The sequence below is a fragment of the Bos indicus genome, chromosome 12, assembly GCF_029378745.1.
Source record: "Bos indicus isolate NIAB-ARS_2022 breed Sahiwal x Tharparkar chromosome 12, NIAB-ARS_B.indTharparkar_mat_pri_1.0, whole genome shotgun sequence".
In the NCBI taxonomy this organism is placed as follows: Eukaryota; Metazoa; Chordata; class Mammalia; order Artiodactyla; family Bovidae; genus Bos; species Bos indicus.
In genome coordinates, this window is record NC_091771.1 from 47,307,527 (window position 1) to 47,332,872 (window position 25,346).

The following is a 25,346-nucleotide window of genomic DNA, read 5'->3' on the forward strand; positions in this document are numbered from 1 at the left end:
TGGTTATTCAATTGAGTTTTTCTGCATAAATAGTTCTTTAATCCTGAAAGGAAGCAGTATGATGGGACAGACACAGTCAACGGTTCAATAAAAATGCAAATTTTAAAATTCATTAAAATGTACTTAGAAGTAACAAACTATCTCACACACTTCTTAGGTTTACAAGTGTTCTCTCAAGATTCTCTTCATTTTAAAGGAAACCAATCCTTAAAGTTTTTTGTTGTTGACTGTAGCTATTTTTGAAGCTTCTTCTTCTTTCTCTCTGGTTCATTAATGTCCATGTTTGAAGTATCAGCAGAAACACTTATTCCTGGTATCTAAAGTAATGCAAAATGGGAAAAACAGGTGAGTAAAAGCGTAACATGAAGAAACCTCAATCTAATCTTCCTCTTCTTCACTGACACTTTGAGGTTCAAAAAGATGGAGGGATGGTGGGGGGAAGGGGAAACAGTTTTCCACACAGTGTACGTATGTATGTGTATCACACACAAAAGAATAGTGCTTCAGAATGTAACAGGCAGACATGATCTCGAAAGACCGACGCCTGTCGTTTGGAAAGGGTGTTTAGCCATAACACTCAGGTTCTCCCACTGACAGCCACTGTCAGCATTAGAGGCCTCAGGTGTGTTGGGGGCAGAACCAAGGTTAAGATCCAATGTCTTAGGGTGAATCACACTTTAAACTGCTTTTCAAAAGTGCAGATTTCAAAACTGGTAAAAATGAAGAACTAGGTAGATCTCAGGATTCCATTTGAGGAACCAAGGAACTCAGAAGCAGCCCAAGATGCCTGGGTTCCCGCGGCCTACGGACATCAGTGAGAAAATAGGATTTCCTCTGTAGATACCTGTCCTGCACACTACTTTGAAGATTCTATAACTAAACAGAAGTAACTCAGGACTGTACCACTGCCTTTCACAAAATATGTACTGTTTATTCCACCACAACACGAACAGTGTAAATCTGGTCTTACCTGTGGTTCTACCAGGGACATTCGGATTTTCTGATGCTGAAGATTGGATGAGTCTAACATGATTTTCACTTTAACTTTATCAAATACATGAAATACTGTATCTTCTATTTTAAGTGATGGTATCTAAACAAAACACATTTTGCTATTTTTAATTGCCTTTTTCCACTTGAAGCTTGGTTCTTATTCTTTATAATTTATCTTCCAAATTAATTTAAAAGTTTAAGTTTAAAAATAACTTCAATATTTAATAAGCACCTAGGTGTTCAACATAACCAAAACCACTAATCTAACACCCTCACATACAAATGACCTATTTATGTGCAAACTTCTCCCTTTCACTCTGGTCCCAATATATTATTCATTAATTGCAGGATTCTCAACCCTTTAACTAGCAAATTGTTGGTCTTGTACAGAAGCACACAGGTAATTGGGCAGAATTTGTTTTGTACTTCTACTAAGGTCAGGGAAGTAGGGAGTGTGTCAGGTAAAACACACTGGGAACTGGATGATAAAATTCCCTTCTTGGAGCTATCAACAGCCATTTACTCCTTTACTTTAATCCATTTGTCCACCAGGAACAAAGCATAATTCAAGTTTCCCTTAGAAGGGAAAACTTTATAGAGTAGAAAGAAATTAGTAACTTTTGTAGATGACAACATAAACTGAGGTGAGAAATTGTGAGTAAAACGCTAATAGGCATAAAATTCTGTAGGGTACAAAAAAAATTTTACCAGTTAGAGGTACCACTTGCAAGCTACTGAAGACAAAGTGTTCCCCCTCCCACCGAAAGAAAAACCCCAAAATAAAACCATCAGAAATACTGTACCTCATCATCATATATAAGCCGTGGATTTGGTTTGTCCTTTTCTTCAAAGAACACTGTACCTTCTAAACCATACTTTGGGATTAATACCACAATAGCATTCTTCCTTACAAATAGAATATAAGCTTCTTCACTTACTATTCCTTTGCTTTTGAAAAATAACTGTAAAAGAGCAGACAACCTTATTAAGGATTACCTTTAAAGTATTTTGAAGTTAACAACAAAAAAATTCTGCAATCAAATGAAAAGTGAACAAAACTTCATTTCTGCTAATATTAGTGACAGAAGGCAAATACCTGAGTATGAAAAGCCACAGATGCACGCTGAGCGTACTGAGCCATTTTGTGCCGGAAATTGAGATTTTTACATAAATCTGCAAGCTTGTGTTTGTCGGTCAACTCTGGATAAGTACAGTCAGCTCCAATAGCCACAGCCAACAAGCGATGAACAATGATGTCTGCGTATCTAGACACATGAAGAAAAAATAAGAACCATGCCATGTTAGCATTTAAATATCCTTTTACAATTCGAAATATTTTCTCTCTCTCATTTGTTAAGGAGAAAAAGTACCTTCGGATGGGTGAAGTAAAATGTGTGTATATTGGGGATGCTAAGCCATAGTGATGAAAATCATTATCCATTCCAGAGCAGAAGTACACAGCTTGCATCATACAGCGAGTTGCTAATATTCTTAACAGGGTGTTTAGATAAGGGAAAATAGGTGAATCCGCCTGGTCCAAAGAGTCAGCTAAAGCCTTGGCTGTATCAGTTTTAATTTCCAAATTCTGTGAATAAACAGAGAAAAGTGTTAGTCACTCAGTCGTGTCCAAGTCTTTGGGACCCCATGGACTGTAGCCTGCCAGGTTCCTCTGTCCATGGAATTCTCCAGCAAGAATAATGGAGTGGGTAGTCTTTCCCTTCTCCACAGGATCTTTCTGACCCACGGATCAAACCTGGTCTCCTGCATTGCAGGCAGATTCTTTACCATATGAGCCACCAGAGAAGCCCAAAGAATAGGGAAAAGGGATCAAATTAAACATTTAAAAATCATTACCAGCCATGTCTTCAAAATATAACTCATCAGGCTGAAAAAGTATGGTGTCTTTTAACCAGGTAATAAGTGTTTATGCCTTTTAGCCTTACCTAGGAAAACTGAAAATAAGTTTAGTAAAAGTCATGGTGGGTTTGTGTAGTATCAAACCTTAAATTTCTCTGAATTTGTTTGAAGGTACTGAAGTACCAACGCTCTCAAGAAGTTTCAAGGGGGAAAGAACAGTTGGAGCAGTAGTGCTACCTCTCAGTCCAGCCGTGCTCGCCTAATCTTTGTTGGGGTGGAAGAACATCAAAGCAGATCTGGCTCCGTTTCCACATGTTGGGATTTTCTCTACAGATCCTTTTTCTCCATTCAATGTAGAAGTAAAGGCCAGAGGTATTGGTGACTACAGGTCAACATGATGATACAGCAGTTAACTGCCGATTCTACTTTGCAAGATGAGGCAAACACACATAAACTTTCCTTACTCTACCCAGGTCACAGAAAGAAACAGGACAATAAGAGAAAATTCTCCAATTTACAGAGTAAGCCTTGGAGGAGAAGAGAAGCTGATAATGTTCTGATGGATATAATAGGAGCCGGCCCACCATAAAGGTCTGAAAAATGAGAAACCAGCATCCTCCTGTTAGAATAATGCTCTGAGATCCAACACCCTGTCATCCCTCTCTTCTGGACAGGAAAGATGTGGCCTGAGCAAGTGATCCAAAGAAAACCAATGTAAGCCATAGTCACCCCAAAAGCAGGGGTAATCACGTCTAAGTAAAGTCTACTAACCAGAGGCAGGGGGTATAAGGGGCTGAGAAAATGGGTTTCCCTTTCTATGTTTTTTCTTTTTTTCCATGTTTGCAAAAATGGACTTCTTTCTTAGGGATGTGAAATAAAGAGGACTGAAGTGAGTTGAAGATAAAGAGAAAAAAAAACAACTAAGTCTTTAAAGGTCGGCAGTTCAGAGGAGACATGAGTAACACAGGCATGAAAAAATGTGTTAAAGCACAGAGATATGGAAAAGTTTAATATGTTCAGGATATTATAAATAATGTAGTTTGGAACATCTGGCTTAAGTACAGGGCAAATGATTTCAATGTGTGAAGAGATGACCATACCCAAGTTAGATGATTTCTTTAATGAAAAGAATTACTGGCACATTTTTGCATCAGGAAACAACCAAACTTTTATGGAAATGTGACTACAGATTATTCAGTGCAAACACTACATCACAACACGAATACAGATGATGTTTCTAGCTATGGAACCATACCTTAGATTTAGCTGCCTTAACAAGAATTTCATAATTTGATGGAGGAGGAGCAGGATGTTTACGAAGCAGAGCGTGTTCAGAAAATTCTTCATGAATTTTTTTTGCAACAGAGATATTGGCAAGTAACATAAATTCTTCCACCATGGAATTTGTCTCTCTGCCAAATGAAAAGACATTAAATAAGGAAAAAGAATGAGATTTCTATATACTTCTATATAACTTCTATTCACAAGTTATCTTTTCTGTTGAGATAATGAAAATTCCTATGCAAACATCATGCGTGTATACACATGTGTATTTTTAAGAACTAAACATCCCTTTCATTCCTCAGTTACTATGCTAACAATCTCTTACAATTTACCTACTGCATGAGTAAATCTTATGCTAAAGGATATTTTACAAGCGGCATTAAAAAACAGAAGCTTTACATGTAAAATCTAAATCATAAGCATTTTCACCTCTTTACACTGAGTCTGAAGAGATTTTTATTTAATTCTGTATCTACAGAAATACAGTTTTCTAAGAATTAAAAGCTATTTAGGTCATATCAATATTGGCTTAAAAAAAATTGAAACTTTCACCAACAAATCCCCCAAATGAAAAGATATCTAAAATAGTTATTTTGGGTGCTTATTATGTCCCAGGCATTGTGCTATAAGTGCTGTTTACATTGTGGTATGTGTGCATGTATATACATACATATACATATATGTATATACATAGGAATATAGGTATTAGTCCTATTTTGTAGATGAGAAAACGAAAGATGTGTAATATTAATCTCTCGCTAAAGGTCAGAATTACTAGTGTAACAGGATATGGGCCCATTATGACTTGACTTCAAAACTCAACCAATTTGATACTGTTTTTCATTAAACACAGTAAATGATTTATGTATACAAAATATTAGTAAATGATATGCTGTTTCTTTTTAATAATTTTATTTATTTGTTTGGCTGCACTGGGTCTTCACTGCTGAGAGGTTTTCTCTAGCTGCAGTGAGCAGGGGTCACTCTCTGTTGTGGCGAGCAAGCTTCTCATTGTAGTGTCTTCTCCTATTGCAGAGTATGGGCTCTAGAGTGAGGAGGCTTCAGCAGTCGTGGCCTGCAGGCTCTAAAGCACAGGCTCAGCGGTTGTGGAACATGGGCTTAGGTGCTTCTTCCCAGACCAGGGATCAAACCCATGCCCCCAGAATTGGCAGGCAGATTCTTAACCACTACATCACCAGGTAAGTCCCTGTGTTCTGTTTAATAGTGCTTTCTCCCAATTTACTGAACACGCATTATTAATGTCACTCATGTTTCCTTCTTTAACAACATAACTTCTTGACAAGACTCCTGAAGTATATTAATTTTTTTTTTTTTTTTAATTAGGAAGACCTCCAAACATGTCTTTAAAACTATGGGGACAATCTCTTAGAATTGTGGCTTTTATTCTTGGTAAGAAGAAATGGGTGATGTTCTACTTTGGTAAAACAAGATTCAAGACTTTCCTCAAAAGAGCCCTTGGTAGTGGGTGTACACTGTTCCTACTAACATTAGACTTATTTGCATAGTTTACCCAAAGGTATTTTTAAATTGTAGCTCTAAAGCTGTAAAGCACACACTGGTCCTAACTAACAAACTTGAGTATAATCCTGTTTTTAATTCTTGGTCATCTGCTAGAAAAGTGTAAATGCATGCTTAATTTCAGAATCACCTTATATAACAGGTATGGAAAGAGGCCTAACTCTGACTTAATCAAAATCAGCCTTGCCTCAGGGATCGAACCCAGGTCTCCTGCATTGCAGGCAGATTCTTTACCGTTTGAGTCACCAGGGAAGCCCTTGCCTCCTAAACCTTAACATAAATCAATAAAACAATAACAAGGCTTAACCTCTGACTATTCTTCACACACCCTATGAGTGTGTACCACTACCAATTCTATTTTACTTACAAATAAATCAAGGTGTAAAGAGGTCAAATAATTTGTCTGGAGTCATTGGCAGAAATGGGATCCAAATTGAGGCCGTGTGACTTTAGATTCCAGGGTTTTGGCCCAGGTCTGTCCTATCACAGTATATTCTCTATTAAATACTTAGGAAATTAATGAGGGCAATCCTCCTTTACTTACCATAAGTATTACTAGTCAAGTTCTAATACACCACACATTAAGACAAATGAAGCTGGCAAGTTTTCTTTTATAATACAAATAAGGTATTTGAGTTTTAGATGAGACTAGAAAGTAAAACCATATTTATTTTTCTCTACAGAAATCATAACTCCACTAAAACAGATATTTGGGGGTAGAAACATTTTATTAATATATACACTAGATATTATATTAAAATAATAATCTTACCAACTACCCATCAAAAAAATTGCATACCTGAGTTCCTTGGTCTGCAGATCTATAGGATCATGAGTTTCACTGTCCATGTGGAATCGAACTTCTGGAGAAGAAAGAGTCAAAGCCCTAAATAAAATAAGGAGGTGAATCAGTTATGTGAGCAGTAACAGATATAACTCTGGAAGTGACTCTTAAAACAGAAATGATTAAAGCAAGTATGTGACAGTTTCTTTTTTGAAAGCTTTATAACCACCTGCTAACTTTTATGTTCCTTTATATTTTCACAGATGGCCCAATAGTTTACAGTTCTAAAATCAATTTTAAAAGGCAGGACAACATCAATACAACAAAATGAGTCCTTGTGTTTCTCAGGATAAAGAATGTCTTCTGTACCCAAAATGAGAGGGTTTGATAAGTTTCATAAAGAATGCAATCAGTTATATTTTATTTACTACAGGAAACAATGTATTAGGGTGAGGGATGGTGGAAAGAGGCAAAAGGGAAGCTGCCCTGGGCAAATGAGTGGCACCAAAAGATCCTCAGTTCAAAAGTATCTTCCCCATACACTCAACCAGCCAATGAGGAGACTGATAAACCACAACTCACGTTACAGATACTGATGGCTATTAGTATCTGAGTACTACGTGTCAGATAATATACCAGGCTAAGTGCTTTACATGCACAGCTCATTTAAAGATTTGGCAAGTTCTTCTTTGAAAAGTATATTCCCACAAGGCAAGCATAATGTGGTTTTACACCATGAACCTATCTGCATCCGGTCAGCTCCAAATCAACCAGAAACTAAATTTTACTGAGGCTGGGTAACTTCAGACAATCACAAAGAAGGGGAAAAGATGAGTTTGGGGCAAGTGGGATTCCAAGTCCTTTTTTCCCTGACTCACCTTTACTGCAAGAACTACAGAAGGAATACGAGAGGAAATCTGACAAGTATGCCTTTCTTTCCATGACAAATAACTTGAGCAATACAACAAGGTTCTACACTACAATTAATGTGTTAATACAGCTTGACCTAAAGAGCAAGGTACACTAATCATATTTGATCATTATTTCTTCACAGAACATTTAAAACATAACTCTTATCCTTTAAGATAGACATATGACAGATATAATTTAAGACAAAACATATCCTTTAAGAAGGTGAAAGATAACCTTCTTTTTTTTTTTAACTGATTGCTTTCTCTATTCACCCTAAGACTGAGAAGACTCAATGATAGATTTTACCAGTAGATGAGTATCTACTTTCAAAACTAGAAGTACAGAGTGTTTTTCAAATTAAATAAATAGCTTTTCTGTCCTAATCACAATCTACATTATAGATACAAATCTACATCTCTTACTTTAAAACTGCCAAAATAGTTTCAATTGGTTTTATTCACTTTGCTTTTACAACAAACCTTCTGATACTTGGCATACTGTAAACCTTCAATAAATGAATACAATGAAAAATGTGTTGTCTTGCATTACAAAAGAAATCTAATTACAGTCATCTTATTTACGTCTTAATGATAAATTTGAGCAATAAAGTTTTCACTGGGTTTTACTGCATCCAAATTATCCTTTCAATTTCTTTTCAAATCAGTTTCAAGTTTAGTATTTAGGATCATAAGAAAATTCCCAGAAAACTGAAATATGAGTAGAGTTAGGTAGGGGTGGCTCAGCATAAATACCTAGAACACCACTGTCCAATGGAACGTCCTGCAGGGATGAAAATGGTCTCAATCCACCTATCCAATATGGTAGCCACCAGCCTGCTATGTGGCTCCTGAGCACTTGGAATATGGCTAGTGTGACTCAGGAACTGAATTTTTAATCTTCTTTAATTTTAGCTTTAACAGGCACATCTTATGAAAACAGCAGAGATCTAGAGTTTGCACTACCCAACAAAACCACTTTCAGTAACCACTTGTGACTCCACTTTGGACGGGCATGGGCATCCAGAGACCAACATATGAAAGGCTCAAGTTCTTGCTTTACTCTGACAGTTGATGTTTTTCAAGAATCAAATTTCTTCTGACTACTTCAACAGATTTGGGTACGTGGATATTCCTTAAAACTCCTTTGCAGTCAGGCAAATGCCATGAGATAACAGCTAAAAGATGTGAATCTGCCGCTACTGATCAGATCTTTGGTAAGACTGCTTCAATGTAACGCCTAAACATTTAAAAACTGAAGATGCTGGATTAAACATGCTCTAAAAATCTCTTCCAACTCTAAGTGCAAGGACTTCATTTGTCTTTATTGAAACATCTGAGAAAAAACATTCAGTCCTGAAAATCATTTCTAGTTAAAATCAGGAACAAGCCATAGAAAAGTCTCAAGAAGATCTTCCCTTCCTACAATTTCTTCAAGATCTTTAATTCAGACATATCAAGGTCTTCAACATAACAGAACTCCTGAACAAACATCAGTCCAGAATCAAGTTGCTAATATTTAAAAAGGTAGCTAGAAGAAATAGAATGTATCTACTTAAGAGTCCCTACTCAGCCTATTAAATAATTCATCATTGACCAAGATAAACACTTCATAAAGAGTTCACAAGTTATCGTTAACAGCAGGACAGGAGAATTAAAATAAATCTTAATATTTTTGAAATGTACCCTTTTTCAATTCTTCCTTTTTTCAAAATTTTAGCTAGTTTATTTAGTCCACGGAGACTAGTAGTAATATTATCGTTCATAGCTGCTGAATCAATTCTCATCTGAGCTTCAGCATATGTAAGGGAAGCCTAAAAAAAGAAACCGTATATTAATACAAATGCTTATAAAATCTGGTTTACTTTTGAAAATTTATGTTTCCACTATAAAATATCCATGATTTCAGAAAACCTAAAATCAATAACAAAAGAGATTCCTAGTTATAATATTTATATTGAATATTGATGATTTCTGGTTCATTAACTCTTATCTGATGCATTACACAACATAAGCAAACTCACATTAAAACAAAATTAAATGGTAGAATTGTTGAATTCTCATTTCTTTCATTGTTCTTTTAATGCATAAATACTTAGGAAAATTTAAAATAAGATAAAAGGAAGGTTAGATTATTCTTTGATAACGACTGTCAAGTGAAATCATTTCCAGATGACCAGTACTTCCTTACACACAGCAAATAATAAAACCATAAGAATCCAGACATCATGTTTTATAAGAAATCTACTAAATACCCCAAATTAAGTATTTAATCTAAGAATTAGAAAATCACAGTAGAAAAGACTAATTTCCAGTACAATCCAAATAAACAGCTTTCTGCTCTGCTCCTATATTTCCCTCCTCATGGAAAAATGCCATTTTTTTAGCCTTTTTTTTTTTTTTAAATAGTTTTGAGTAAAAATCAGGAATAGTAAAAAAGAGTTAGGTGATGCAGATCAGGATAGATTCTTGGGAGAACCAACTTATCTACTAGGAGCAAAAAGTTCCTTGTCTATAAATTTTTTATGTTACATATTTACTAAGTTTTTTTCATATAAAATTTTGCTACACTAACCAACTTTGGGAGAATTATAAACTCACCTTATTTAAAAATACAAACCTAGGAAAATTTAAATCATTCACACATGACTCCTTATCAGTTTCACATGAAGCTTTATTTCCAACCACTAGCTAATCAATAAAGAATTATGTTAAAGGGAGAGAAAAAGAAGGTAAACTTAGAAAAGAGATCACTGGAGAAAGCGGGTTTCGCAGACAGAGGAAGATTCAGAGCAAAATGAGAACATAAGGCAATCGGATGAAAGGTACAAAAGAAGAAAAGGAGTGAGAAACGTCATCTGGCTCCATTCTGTTTGAACATCAGTTTCAGACTAGCTCTACTAGAATTCAACAGTGGCTCATATCACTTCAGTGAAAAAGTGTGAGGAGCAAGAAGATGGTTTACACACCATCTTTTAAAATACTAACCAGTTATAAATTGGGGTAACTTCAAATACTGGAGTTCCTACATTAGGGCTAAAAGAATCTACTTGGTCACCTAAGTATACAGGCTTTCTAAGTTTCTGAAGACAGAAAAACTGCCACATAATCTCATTTCTAGATAACATCAAAAATTAAGCAGATAACTGAAAACAACAAGATTTAGTGGGAATACTGGGGAAAAACTTATTAATACGCCTAACTTTTTCAAAACAATCTCGAACATTGTTAAAAGTAAAAAAGACGTGCAACATGAAATATTAAACATGAAACCAACCTTAGAATTAATGACACTTTTGGTAAACCTTGTTTTTAAGATTTCAGCATTGTGAGTCATTTCCCAAATACATGAAAATGCCAACCTATGGACAAAAGTAAGACAGTATTTGTTAAAGGGAATCAGTTAAAGTAGTAAATACTATGTCTTTATGAAGAAGCGTGCATAAATACCTGTCAACATTAGATCTCAGGGAACATAAGTTAGAGCTAAGCAACTCTGGAACCATGTCAATCCTCTGAAATACATAAAATAAAAGTAGCAGATTACTGAGCTATATCCATACATTTATTTGAGGTTCTATTCTCAAATAACATTGATGTTCTAAGCGGGGGTGCAGAAGCCCTCTGTAAATAGAATTGAGACAATGTGAAATTAAAAAACAAGTCTATTTCTAGAGAAGTAGAGACACACAATTTTTACAAGAGGGAAGCAATGGGCTTCCCTGATAGATCAGTCGGTAAAGAATCCGCCTGCAGTGCAGGAGACCCTGGTTCATTTCCTGGGTTGGGAAGATCCCCTGGAGAAGGGATAGGCTACCCACCAGTATTCTTGGGCTTCCCTGGTGGCTCAGCTGGTAAAGAATCCGCCTGCAATATGGGAGACCTGGATTCAATCCCTGGGTTGGGAAGATCCCCTGGAGAAGGGAAAGGCTACCCACTCCAGTATTCTGGCCTAGATAATTCCATGGACTGTATAGCCCATGGGGTTGCAAACAGTCGGACATGACTGACTGACTTAAAAAAAAAAAAAAAGCAATGAAAGAAAACTGGATTTCATGTCAGTGGTAAGTTCTCTACACTACCCACCTAGCTGTGCCCTCAAAGTTTGAAATCTCTGCTCTGTACACAATGTTTGTACTAGATAGCACACACAAGCCCTAGTAACTCTACAACGGGACCTTCCTCCAATGCTTCACACCAACTGCATGGTGTTTTCAACACCCTTAAAAAAGAGAAACAATGAATTCTTACGGAAAAAAGGGACACAGAAGAACTCTGACAGTTAATTAAGTTTGACTTTCCCTTCTACTCTCACAAGTTTTCTCTGTAAGTTTCTGGAAGCACACTTAATGAAGAAGAAATAGTAATTGTGACAGAACAGACTCACGACTTAACTATACATAAAAAAATGGAAAATATATTAATTACTCAAAGACAAGTTGACACTTCACAACAACTCATATCAACTACATCTACTTGGTATTTGGCTAAGTAACAAAAAACACTGCAATATTTTCACTGATTTAAGGTCGCCTTATTCTATGTATGTCCTTTAGCTAATTCATATACTATTCCACACTGTTTCAGAATCCAAAAGTGTCCATGATTATGACAAACTACAAAATTAACAAAGTGATTACTCAATTTCACTAAATACTGAGGCTCTCCCTTCCTCAGGAAACACCTCAGATGACTTTATTAAGAATAAAACATTCATCTGCTGATGGACATCTAGGTTGCTTCCATGTCCTGGCTATTATAAACAGTGCTGCGATGAATATTGGGGTACACGTGTCTCTTTCCCTTCTGGTTTCCTCAGTGTGTATGCCCAGCAGTGGGATTGCTGGATCATAAGGCAGTTCTATTTCCAGTTTTTTAAGGAATCTCCACACTGTTCTCCATAGTGGCTGTACTAGTTTGCATTCCCACCAACAGTGTAAGAAGGTTCCCTTTTCTCCACACCCTCTCCAGCATTTATTATTTGTAGACTTTTGGATCGCAGCCATTCTGACTGGTGTGAGATGGTACCTCATAGTGGTTTTGATTTGCATTTCTCTGATAATGAGTGATGTTGAGCATCTTTTCATGTGTTTGTTAGCCATCTGTATATCTTCTTTGGAGAAATGTCTATTTAGTTCTTTGGCCCATTTTTTGATTGGGTCATTTATTTTTCTGGAGTTGAGCTGTAGGAGTTGCTTGTATATTTTTGAGATTAGTTGTTTGTCAGTTGCTTCATTTGCTATTATTTTCTCCCATTCTGAAGGCTGTCTTTTCACCTTGCTAATATGATGGAGTATTACTCAGCCATTAAAAAGAATACATTTGAATCAGTTCTAATGAGGTGGATGAAACTGGAGCCTATTATACAGAGTGAAGTAAGCCAGAAGGAAAAACACCAATACAGTATACTAACGCAAAAATATGGAATTTAGAAAGATGGTAACAATAACCCTGTGTACTAGACAGCAAAAGAGACACTGATGTATAGAACAGTCTTATGGACTCTGAGGGAGAGGGAGAGGGTGGGAAGATTTGGGAGAATAGCATTGAAACATGTAAAATATCATGTATGAAACAAGTCGCCAGTCCAGGTTCGATGCAGATACTGGATGCTTGGCGCTAGTGCACTGGGACGACCCAGAGGGATGGTATGGGGAGGGAGGAGGGAGGAGGGTTCAGGATGGGGAACACATGTATACCTGTGGTGGATTCATTTTGATATTTGGCAAAACTAATACAATTATGTAAAGTTTAAAAATAAAATAAAATTAAAAAAAAAAAACAAACAGATGACAGAAAAGATGTATCAAAATTCCACTTTAAATTTAACACATTTACCTTTTCACAAAGATATACAGTTGTTCCCCTTCTAGCTGACTCTTGATCCAAAGCATTTCCTGGCCTAATAAAATGGCTAACATCAGCAATATGAACACCAACCTTAAAAAGATAAAAAGGATGTCAACATGCTTAACTGGGTAAATGTACTAAAGGAATTCTAGTGAGAAGAAATTCAGCTAAAAGGAAAAGACAACGCCAGTCACAGTTACCATTTCAACTTTCTCATGCCCATGAGTCTCTGTAGCTACAACAGACTCTACCTGACATGAATAATTCACAAATCCTACAATGGGTCAAAAGAAAATTAATTCAAGACCAGAACTATTTTTGAATAGAATGTCATCATAATTACAAATACCTCCAAATTTCCATTTTCAAGTTCTCTACAATGGAGAGCATCATCTATATCAGTACATCCTGGGGGGTCCACACTACAGACACACAGATGTCTCAGGTCTTCTCGGTTTTTCATGTCCTAAAAAATGCCATATTATTGAAAAATAAAAAACAATTTTGGTGGTACAGATGTAACACAGCTCTATAAAATCAACAATAATTAAAATAAAAAGTAGCTTTATTTCTCAATGATAACAACACTTCATGATTTATAATTTGTGAACCCCTTGCCTTTGGAAAATGTGATATCAGCCAGTGTCTGTCCCCTAGAAAAGTCTGTCTTTTAGAAAAGTAAATGATTTTCGTGATAACCTAAGCATTCTGTAGCAAACTAAATGCAAGGTAGGAGGGGGATAAGGTTTCTACATGGTTTTTAAAAGACACATACAGAAATCAAATAAAACTAGTAGCTCAGATACAGTAATTCATAAAGTCACTAGGAATTCTTTTCAACATACCTTCTCAGTGATGCTCCAGGGCATCTTTGGTAGAAAGCTAAGAACAGCCTGTGAAAAAGCCTGATGGGGAACATCATGCTCAAGTAACAAAACTTCTGTTTCAGTCTCTTTGTCTCCGACTTCACCTAAATTTTTAACAAAGTGTCCCTAAAACCAAAAAGTATTATAAGACCTGTGTATTTTACAGCTTTCTGTTTATTAACTTATATTTTATTATTACACTAAATGGTTGAACATTTTCCATTACCACTTTAGTATTTCTAAATTTTCTCCACAATTCTTAAAAATGACCATTAGGTAAATTAAAGCTAAAAATGACAAGACTTCTCAAGTGATTTATGGTGGAGACTTTCTGAGAGTTCAGTTCTCACAAAACAAGGTCTCTGTTTAGTTCCTATTATCTCTCAAGTTTAAAAGTTGCTTCAAATATCCTAGCCTCAAAATTTGTTTACTAGAATCTACTTAGGTCTCAAATACTAATTTTGTAGTCAACGTCACCAAAAATTACTTGTTGGGAAGTCTGAGTAAAATTAACCAAGTGATTTACATTGGAATTTCCTAGGATTAATTTTCAGATTGGATGTAATACTTAATACTCCTAAATTTCAGCATGCATTTTATATAAAGACAGATTCTATTTTCAGTAAAAGAAGCAACTTTATTCCTAAAGTTTTAGTTAAATAGTCTAACATAAAATTATTACTTCAAGCTTACATTTGGATATCTGGAATTTCTCGGCCAACCATCAACAGCAACAATAATTCTCCGTCCTTCTAACGTAGAGGCCTGTCTGGTTTCTATCCGAATTCTAGGGATTCTCTTATCAGCAGGAGTAAAGAGATGTCTTCTTGACTAGAGAACATTAGGGAAAAAGAATTTACACTCAAAAGGCTGGGGATGGGGGCAAGGTGAGGGCTCTAAATTCTGTTCAATGTACATTACTTTCCATCACATAGCAACATGCTCCTTACTCACCTCCTTAATATCAGACTTGGAAAGCATGCCACAATATGGTCTCCAGTTCCTTTTTATTATCCCAACAACTCTACCTGTAGGCTTTAACATTTTTTCATTTACAGCAGTCTTAAGCTGAGATGTAAAAATAAAAGTAAAAACCTTCAGTTATCTGTCCTGTAAGGGTAATGAGACAATTTCCCTTCAAAATCAGAATACAGATACTAATACTTTTTCAGGCAGTAAATTATGACATAAAACTATGGAATTTTGATGCTTCAAGATTCTATGCTAGAGCATGCCAAACAAAACCACAAAAATAGTTCTATAATAAAGCACTACCAAAAAAAAAAAATCAAAAAGAGAAAACTGAATAAATATGTGAGAACCCAACTCTTCAGTTTTAATGTGAGGATTTACTGACACATATCGATGCACATGCTTATGCACAGGTCTGGTCATTAATAGGATTTTAGTAGTTTCCAGTAATGAGCACAGTGGTACTGATTAATTCATTTTAAAAAAAGAGATGTATCTTTAAATGCTTGTCTTATTCAAAATATAAACCCAAATAAATAACAGTTCTTACTAGAAATACCAAAAGAACCCTATGGTATTTCACCTCTAATACTCTTCTGTGGCCTGGACCTTGTAAAGATAATGTTATAGTAAGACTCCAAAGTAGTGATCATAATTCATATAGAGAAGAACTACTAATGTTCTGTGAATTCCAACTACTTGTATCATTCTTATAATTCTAAAATGGAAAAATACCTATCAGGTAGACTTTAGGTCATAAAAAACAACAGAAACGATTCTCATCATAATAAACATGGTAACAGAGAAGGAATTATTAAACAGACCTATTTTTAAGGGCCTAGAAGTACATCTATTATGCTGAGGGGATTTTAAACATTGCATAAATGCATTTTGGAAAATTTTAAATCTGTAAAAGAAAAAAAAAAGAAAATTTTATTTACTTAAACCTAATTCAGCTAGATCATATACCTGAATGTCAGAGTTCAAGTTTCATACTCAAGTCTTTTTGTATTTTGTATTTCAACCTGTTTATTTGAGCAAAGTAAGACACTAATATAAAAGACTAAGTTAGAGGAAAAGAAATCAACTATGTATATGACATATATTAAACCTATAGAACTATAATTTTATTCCATAAATCTGAAAGCAATGAAACTTGTTTCATTGAACTGTCTCCAAAACTGTTTCATTTAATTTTCTCCAAAGCTAATACGTTAACAAATTAATCAAAGCTACACAGACAAAAAAATAAAACCTGTTTGGTTTCATACAATGCGTTCTCTCTCCTCTTCTTTCTCTATATCATCTTCATTTTGACCTTCATCTTGTAAAACCACAGAAGATGGTGCTACCCACTGATGCTTGGGAAGAAGCTCCACAGCCACAATATCTTCATGAATAGCTCGGTTTAAATTTTTAAGTCCTTGTAAGAGTATCTGTGTGAATAGCAAAGAACACATGCCCAGATATTTTCAAAGGCAGTATAATAATGGGAAGGTTGCCCTAAAGAAGTTGAGATATATTCTGATGTTTCTATGCTTCTATTTCCCTTCCTTTATATTTTCTCTTCCTTCATAGTGTCCCTTTCCTCTGCCCTCTAAATTTCTCAGTATCAAATAGAAAAAACAATGTCAGAAAATACAAGTTGTGTTCATGTGTTCCACATAACTCTTACATTAATACCAGAATTTTTAATCTCTCTAAATCTCAGGGTCCTGATTGGTAAAACAAAAGAATGCCTACTTTTATAGGCAGAGTTGAAAATTAAATGAAATGCAGCATTCAAAGCACTAAGACAAGTACTTGGCAAATAGCACCCCAAAATGACTGCTGTTTGCTTTAAAGTGTGGGAAGCCCTCTGGAGCAATTATACATTAGGTAAAATAGTATTTCCCATAATAGATCATAATGCAGAAAACAGATGCACTATAACGGGATTTGTTTTTGATTGATTATATTTGTATTCTCTTAAAAGGGGTTAATAGAAATTTCTTTTCCTCAATAAGCAGTTTCCTGAAAAAAAGATTAATTCTATCATCTGTGACCTCTCACATAACTTACTTTAAGCTCACAAAGTAGGAGGATAAAGCAAATTTAAATTCTTGTACAAAAATCTGAAACACTTATGAAAGAAAAAAATGAACAGAAAATATTTGAAACGAATTCATGTACACACTTGCCTCTTTATTGTCTTCGTCATCGCTATGGACCCATACTGTAGCTTCTAAGTAATTTTCCCTGCTGGCTCGAAATGTCCCTTGAAGGTATGTGCCAGATTTGATGCCCTGTTGTAGCTTACTTAACGGAAGATGCTCTGAAAATATTGTTTTTCCACTTTCTATTTCATTCTGTGAAATAAGCAAACCAAGAGATATAGTTAGTATGTGAGTCTTTGGTATGCTCCATATACAACTATTATCACTATCAGGTGTTATTTAAAACAACCATCCACGTTACAGTATATACAACTCATGAATTTCAAAGAACATAGCACAGTAAGAAAAAAAATGCTTTTAATTCTTAAGACAACATACACAAACATTCCCACTTCATTACATTTTGGTATCAGCCGAAGAAAAAACTCTATGTACCCCTCCAACCCCATCCAGGCCTCCTCAAATAAAGGTGTGTAGCTATGTGATCAAGTGAGCGGGCAGGAGTATATAAAGGGTAACAGGAAACCTCAAATGTATGAGAAGACTGTGGTTCCTGAAAGCACAAGAAAAGCTACTTTTAGATTATTTTAAACAGCTAAGGCCGTTAGACAGAGGTAGACTGGGGCCTGCTGCAGATCCACCGCAATTCCTGCCAGGATCCTCCAAGACCTTCAACATCCAACAGCCTAACTGCTTGGCTCCTTTAGACTTCTATACTTCCTAAAATTCCCATCTGCTAAGGAGACCACTTTATACCTTCTCTTCTGCCTAACTCTCCAAGTCCCTTGTCTTCCTTCTTCACTCTCAGATAAGGGACCTCCACCTCCACAATGAGAACCGGAAGCAATGAGTCGAGACTCGCTTTATCTCTCCATGCTGAATCTGCTCACCTATGAGCATCTATCCACCACTTCCTCTCCTCTACTCAAGAACTTTGTTCTTCTCTCTCTGAAATCAAATTCTCCCCTGTACTACAACATCCTCACCATCATATAAACATGACCTATTAAAAATAAATACAGATCTATTAAACCTACCATGAACATGACCTATTAAACAGATTAATGATATGGCCTATTAAAATAATTAACTAATTAACTAATTGTACCCTCACAGCCCCATCTATCACCAAATCCTAAAATCAACAAAATATTTATATCAATGAAATACACACAACATCTGACTTCTCACTACCTTAACTTCTGCTACCATGATCCAATTTTCTGTCTTGTCTCCCAGGGATACTAAAATATCCATCTAAGTGGAGGCCCTTGCTTCTAATCTATTCTCCTTGGATCAGGGAAATAGGTATATTATTCTGCTCAATAGCTGTCCAGTGCTCATGGATTAAAATCCAATTTTTCTCCATGACTTACTACATCCTTACACGATCTGGTCCCTGCCTACATTTCTGACTTCATTCCTAACATTTTTTTCCCTTGCTCACATCATCCCATCCACACTTTTAGGGATTTCTCGATCCTGCCAACTTATTCTAACCTCAGAGCCTTTTAACTTGCTATTCCTTCCACATGAAATGCTCTTCCCCTAGTCATTAACTCCTTTAACATACAACATAGCTAAAATGTCTCTGTCTCAAAGGAATTTCCTTTAACATCCTTCCCATCTCAACTTAGATACAATTTTATCAGGAAGCCTTGACATTCCAAATCTGGGTTAGATGCCTTGGCTAAGTATGGTTAGCTCTCCTATCATGCTTGTTCTGAAAACACAAATGTGTTCCAATGCAATTGGTAAATTAGAAAACTACCAGGTGAGAGCAGAAAACTGCATCCAGCTGAACCAAGCTGAATCCACAAACATCCACACACACACACACACACACATGCCTCAAACACCTACTGGTTACTTCAGATCACCATGTTTTATTAGCCACACCACCTACATTTGGTGTAACAACTTTCTGTTTAAATCGAGACAACCCTCTTTCCACTGCATCATGAAGTTTTCTGCGTGTGTCCCTAATCACATTTTCCCTTAAGCTCTGTGAAAGTGGAAGTGAAAATGAAGTCACTCAGTCGTGTCCGACTCTTTGCAAACCCATGGGCTGTAGCCCACCAGGCTCCTCAGTCCATCGGATTTTCCAGGCAAGAGTACTGGAGTGGGTTGCTATTTCCTTCTCCAGGGGATCTTCCCGACCCAGGGATCGAACCTGGGTCTCCTGCTTACAGTCAGATGCTTTACCGTCTGAGCCACCAGGGAAGCCCAAGCTCTGTAGTTTTCATTACATAAAATTTTACATGGCACAGTGACTTTGGGGAACACACAAACGTACTATAATAGAACTGACTGCAGTTTCACTATATTCTACATTTACTCTACTCTATCATGCTATGCTGTCACTTCAGTCGTGTCCGACTCTGTGTGACCCCATAGACGGCAGCCCACCAGGCTCCCCCTTCTCTGGGATTCTCCAGGCAAGAACACTGGAGTGGGTTGCCATTTCCTTCTCCAATGCATGAAAGTGAAAAGTGAAAGGGAAGTCGCTCAGTCGTGTCCGACTCTTCTCGACCCCATGGACTGCAGCCCACCAGACTCCTCCGTCCATGGGATTTTCCAGGCAAGAGTACTGGAGTGGGGTGCCACTGCCTTCTCCGCTACTCTATCATAGTACATAGTCAAATACTGTGAATTATCAATGTTGGATTACTTCCTGTTTCTTCATTTAGACCTATCCACTTCATTTAGTGCTATCCAAATCAACTCTGTGTTAAAGGAAGTGTTCCTGTGATCTCCAATATGGTAGTCAGTAGGCACAAAGGGCTCTTGAACACTTGAAAGGTGAACAACACAACTGGGAAACTGAACTGTAAACTGAATTAAATTTAAACAGCTGCATGTAACTAGTGCATATATATTAGGATAATCCTATTACCTGTATTCTAAAAATAAAGTCCAGCTTTTGTTTTTTCACTTCTATTTAGTTTTGTGAAGTAGCTGGTTGAAAACAGGCAGAGAAAAAAACGCTGTAAAGCTTGGAGGCACATATAATATACTATTATATAAAACCTAATAGTATCTACCATTTACATTTACCATAATTATGTGCCAGGCACTGAGATAAGAATTTTATTAACACTACTATTACCTGAGCAAACTCTGGGAGATAGTGAAGGACAGAGGAGCCTAAGGTGCTGTAGTCCATGGAGTCTCCAAGAGTTGGACACGACTTATCGACTGAACATTATCACCATCTGACCCTAACAATGCTATGACATTGTTATTGCCAAACACACTTCACATTCAAGGAAACAAGGTTAAGGATTCCCTCTCACATCCACTACTGCAGTGACCCTCTATTGGTGCCTCTGCCTCTAAACTTGCTGAGATACAATGTATCATTTTATAAATGGAGGTTAGAGTGGTTTTCCAAATAAGTAACATTTCTGACTGTTCTCCATTCCTCCTAGCCACACTCTCATCAACCTTTCATGTTTTCAGCCTAAGAGTGTAAGATAGGGAGCCCAGAATCCTATGTGCTAACTCCTCTTAGTAGCAGCCCTTTAGGGAGACTTTTATATGATAGTTTAAAAATTACTAACAGAATAAATTCCTGAGTCCTCACTATCTGGCCCCTTCCCTTCCTGTCCTACTTCTTATGAGCCCTCCCTCCTCCTATGGAATTAACACTGCAGCTGGATACTCTCTCTCCAGTGCCCACCACTTGTTTGTTTGTCAAATATCTACTCCTTATCACAAGCCAGCCATGAATTCCTTCACTGATTAATCACACAAATAGTGCCACCTTGTGCCAGGCCCTATTTGGGCTGCTGAGGACGTATCAGTGAACATTGGTATTGTAGAAGTCAAGACTTTGGGGATGGCATTTTGATCAAAAGCCTAATGCAGCCATTCGTGTTGTTTATCACCCAACTCCTATTTCAATTCCAGCTTGCCCACTGATATTCCAATTTCTAAATCTGGTAATTACAAGCTTAACATCCCAAAGTGGCTATGTTAATCTTTCACTTCTCAAAAACAAAACAAAGCAAACTCAAACATACCCCTTCTTCAGACAAGCAAGCAAGACGATCTATGAGTTCAGGGTTAGCAGTTAGGCTTTTTATATATTCTTCACCTGAAAAATAAGTTTTTTGTTCTTGATAAATTTAAATGTGCTTTTTATCCCCCCTTAGATTCAAAAGAACATGCTTTATCTTATTTGTGACAGTACGCATGTCAAATTTTTGGGGGGCGGGGGAGGGACCCTCTCTGTTGAGGTAGTCAAGCCCAAGACGCAGTGGATCAAGTGTGTCTATAACTTTTATTGCTAAGCCCATTCCAAATGTTGACAGGGAAATTAACAGCCACTGGTGGCACAACTCGCTTGGCTTAGCAATGTTGAAAAATAAAAAAAAATACAAAAATATCACATTAAGCTATATACGACCATGAAAATACCAAACAGTCAAAAACAGTCAAATGAACATCTGACCATGGGCCTGATGATAATTTTTGCATGCATTTACAAACATGAACAGTCTGGTTACATGGAGACTTACAAGTGAACGCTGGTATCCCTTCTTCTATGGCTTTCTCTTTGTTTTTCCTGTCATTGGTTATGAAGATAACTTGCAGCCGATTCTCTGCTGACATATTCTTCAAATGTTCATTGTACCATTTTGCAGCTACTCGGATGGCTCTATCATTCCTGTCATTAGAATTTTCTCCCTGTAATTGTTCTACGTATGTTTCTCTAAGTGTAATGAAAAGGGGAAAAGAGAAAGATAAGAAATGGAAATCAACAGAATCAAGCACACGTAAAAAGTCTTTGGACATAAATGCTTAATGATCACTGAACTTAAAAATCAATAGTATATCTTTTCCCCTGAATGTATTCACATTTATACCTCACAGAGGAAATAAATAAGATCCTTCTAGTGGTGTTTTTAAGACAACAATTTCCTTGGAAAGAAGAAAATCATATTATTAATGGAATAATAAAAGGGCTAAAATAAATTCATCTCACCAAAAGAAAAAATCAAGATCAGAATTTATACTATAGGTTGGGACATTAAAAAAAAAGTAACAGTTTGTTGGAAAAAAAAAAAAAACTATACTAATATTTTACAGGTCTGATAATGAGATTTCATTCAAACTGTAGATTAACAGAAATTCCTAAAAGCTACCAATTGTATGATTAGATAACTTGTGATCATATGATTAATGCAGTTATTAAATATATGATGCCTGTAAATTATCTACGATAAACTCACAATACATGACAAGGGCCATCAAGAGAATGAAAGACAAGACCCAGATATGACTGCATATTCCTTCTAAGTCTACCAACTCTGAGCTATCAAATGTCAGTATACTTATTTCTTTAAATCTGTCTTCAAAGCCAAATTTAAGAACAATTACAAAATTCAGCACAATAACTTCTACCTACTTCTTAAAGGTTAAAGACTCAATTTCAGAGTTTTATACTTAATATAAATAAACCTGCTTTAATATACACACACCTGTTAATGCTTTTAGAATTATCAAAGACACGGTCATAAATTTCTGAATTGGTTTTAGCATGCCTGAGTGTCCTAATTCTTCCTGTCAACCCCAGTACTGCTAAGCTCTATTCACTACACTTAAGCCAACAGAAGTGTTAACTCTGGATTAAAAATCTGATGGTCATGCTCCACAGAAACTAGGTCTCTGAGTGCTGAAAACCAGTGAAGTTCCTGTTTTTGGATTTTAAGGAGGAGATAGAAATAGTAAGTCTTGAAGTGCTTAACTGATATTCTTTACATAAATAATATTTAAGTGTGAGATATAAGAATAAGGAAGAGAAATTTGAGATATTAAATATTTTTAAAGTTGTATATGCCCATGGGATTTCATTATCCAATCCACTGTCTAACCCAGCAGTTCTCAATATCTGGGGTGATATTGCCCCTGATATCCTCCCCCCTGGAGGACATTTCACAACATCTGAAGACATTCTGGGTTGTTACAGCTCAGGGGATTTGGTGGGGCGGGGCGGGAGGGGGGTTTGCTACTGACATCTAGAGAGTATAGGCCAGGAATGCTGCTAATCACCCTGCGGTGCTTCACACAGCCTTTCCATAACAAAGAATTACCCAGTCCAATATGTCAATAATGGCAACGTTGAGAAATCCTGATTAATAAAAGTAAATTCGATTCATTATAAATTATTTATGTAATACAAGAAATGCACGCTCAGTCCGTCAGTCGTGTCTGACTCTTTGCAACCCCGTGGACTAGCCTACCAGGTTCCTCTGTTCATGGGATTTTTCAGGCAAAATACTGGAGCAGGTTGTCATTTCCTCCTCCAAGGGATCTTCCCAACCCACGAATGGAACTCACATCTCCTGCATTGGCAGGCGGATTCTTGACCACTGACCCACCCAGGAAGCCCAATGTAATAAATAGACAATACCATATTTTCTAAGATCACACATTAAGTTGAAACAAACATCTTAAATCTGAAACGAATTGTATTTCTTAACCTTACTGTCTTCAATGTGATCAGTTATAAGGTATTAGTGTAACTTTTAAGAGCGCATTAAGAATATACCTGCTTTATATTTTTAAAGCTCTCCTTCACAAACTCCTATATTTAATTAACTTATGTTGGTTATTCATATAATATGGTATATCAGAAACCTAGGCAAATCTCATCTTCCAAAATCTTACTGCTCAACTCATGCTAAAACCAATTCAAAATATAAACATTTTGGAAATTAAAGGACCTACCACGTTCTAGGAACCAGGAGACTTTGGTTCTGGCTTTGACCCAATCAATGCCTATGTGACTTTAGCAAGGTCTGTAAACTGTGTAAGAATCAAACACTACTCCCAGAAGTATGAAACTTAACAGTGTATCTTCCAACAATGTCACAGAAGACAGCCAGGAACTTTCACCCCCCAATTTAGCTAATTCTAGTTTTTTGATAACTGAGGTAATTTCCCCCCTACCTATGGTGCTCATTAGTAAATGTGTAGAAATGCTTCTCCTGGTTATTAGTCATATCTCGGATTCGTTTGTATACCGGAGCACTCCTACTTCTCACTTCTTGGAGAACTGTCTGTAGCACGATGACATTCCTGATGGCAGGGTCCTCAAGGACATCAATCTTTTAAGTAAATAAATAAATGGTTATTTTTTCCCATGTTCATTCATAAATTGCTTCTGTTGAACCTAAAACTCTGCCGGTTTTTTTTTTTTTTTTTTCAATACTACCTGTACATTAAACTAAGGAGCTATTTTGCAACAGAAAACCCTTCAGGTCGATTAAAGAAGAACACGTGTAAACAAACTAGTTACAAAGCTTTGTAGAATGAGTCATTAATAAAGAAATACGTTGGCCCACATGGTTTTCGCTCGTAGGCACTTACAAGCTGCCTGAGGGTCGCAGGCAGGAGGCCACAGAAGCCCAGGTCCCCGGCCTCCAGACATTAAAATCTAAGGCAGAAGAGACAGCAGGAGTTAGAAAGTTGACGTATCTAAAATTCTTATAACTCCAAGAACTCAAAAAAGTAAAGACTGAAAAAAACAAAACCAAAACAGTACAAGGAAAAAGAACCTTGGCCTGGGGGCAGGAGGCATGGGTCCCGGTGGGGTTGCCTCTCCCTGAGTACGTAATGCTGCCCAAGACGCTCCTCCTAGGGTCTCAGTGTCCCTGTCTCCCTTTCTCCTGGTGGGACAGCGGTGCTGCGGCTCCGCCCGCCTACCGGCGCACCTGGTGGAGCAGCACGTTGGTGTCCGGCAGCAAGTAGTGTGGCTGCGGACAGAGGCTGCTGGCCCGGTCCAGGGGTTGCAGCTCGAGGACAGGTCCCTCGTGCGCTCCGTCGCACACCGCGCACCCCGACGCACCGCAGCCTATGTCATCCCGCAGGTAGTGCTCGCGCACAATCTTCATCACGCCACCCGCCCGCGTCTTTTTCAAGAAAGTCTTGGACTTGAGCATCTCGCCTCCCTGCTCGGAATCCCGACCCGCTTTAGTGCTCTTCCGGCGGAAAGTGTCACGCTCGGAGCCCTGTTGCACAACCACACTTTAACCAGAAGTTCGCTCCTTCCTCCTCCAGGATATTAGTGAACCCCGCTCGCGGAAAAACTTCGAGACTGTCGTTGGCTGGCCTTCTAAGGGCTGTGAGG

The 25,346-nt window shown here is 37.0% G+C and overlaps 1 protein-coding gene across 2 annotated transcripts; it reads right to left on the reverse strand.

The window, feature by feature from the left end:
• Positions 1 to 83: 83 nt before the first annotated feature.
• On the reverse strand, positions 84 to 25,302 carry DIS3 (DIS3 homolog, exosome endoribonuclease and 3'-5' exoribonuclease). 2 transcript variants are annotated; one of them, XM_070800337.1, is made up of 22 exons: positions 24,775 to 24,909; positions 24,587 to 24,653; positions 24,167 to 24,324; positions 21,733 to 21,926; positions 21,235 to 21,308; positions 17,234 to 17,401; positions 16,325 to 16,489; positions 15,036 to 15,149; positions 14,775 to 14,912; positions 14,061 to 14,207; positions 13,565 to 13,681; positions 13,204 to 13,305; positions 10,816 to 10,880; positions 10,643 to 10,727; positions 9,052 to 9,179; positions 6,473 to 6,559; positions 4,106 to 4,262; positions 2,364 to 2,578; positions 2,090 to 2,258; positions 1,797 to 1,955; positions 971 to 1,093; positions 84 to 317 (listed from the first exon to the last, which is right to left on the reverse strand). In XM_070800337.1, the coding sequence occupies exons 3-22, from the start codon at positions 24,217 to 24,219 to the stop codon at positions 234 to 236; spliced, it is 2,544 nt and encodes an 847-aa protein (XP_070656438.1). In that variant the 5' UTR covers positions 24,220 to 24,324; positions 24,587 to 24,653; positions 24,775 to 24,909; the 3' UTR covers positions 84 to 233. The 2 variants fall into 2 exon arrangements, with proteins under 2 accessions (XP_070656438.1, XP_070656437.1); XM_070800336.1 differs by lacking the exons at positions 24,587 to 24,653; positions 24,775 to 24,909 and adding an exon at positions 24,931 to 25,302.
• Between the last annotated feature and the right edge of the window lie 44 nt (positions 25,303 to 25,346).

What these genes read in the sequence shown, in the direction of transcription:
- DIS3 (XM_070800336.1), bottom strand. Translation starts at nt 25,158, where the DNA reads ATGCTCAAGTCCAAGACTTTCTTGAAAAAGACGCGGGCGGGTGGCGTG. An exon ending in CCAAGTCTGATATTAAGGAG is followed by an intron (nt 14,913 to 15,035) that starts GTGAGTAAGGAG and finishes AATGTTCTCTAG; the next exon opens with TCAAGAAGACATCTCTTTAC. An exon ending in CTGTGGCTTTTCATACTCAG is followed by an intron (nt 1,956 to 2,089) that starts GTATTTGCCTTC and finishes GCTCTTTTACAG; the next exon opens with TTATTTTTCAAAAGCAAAGG.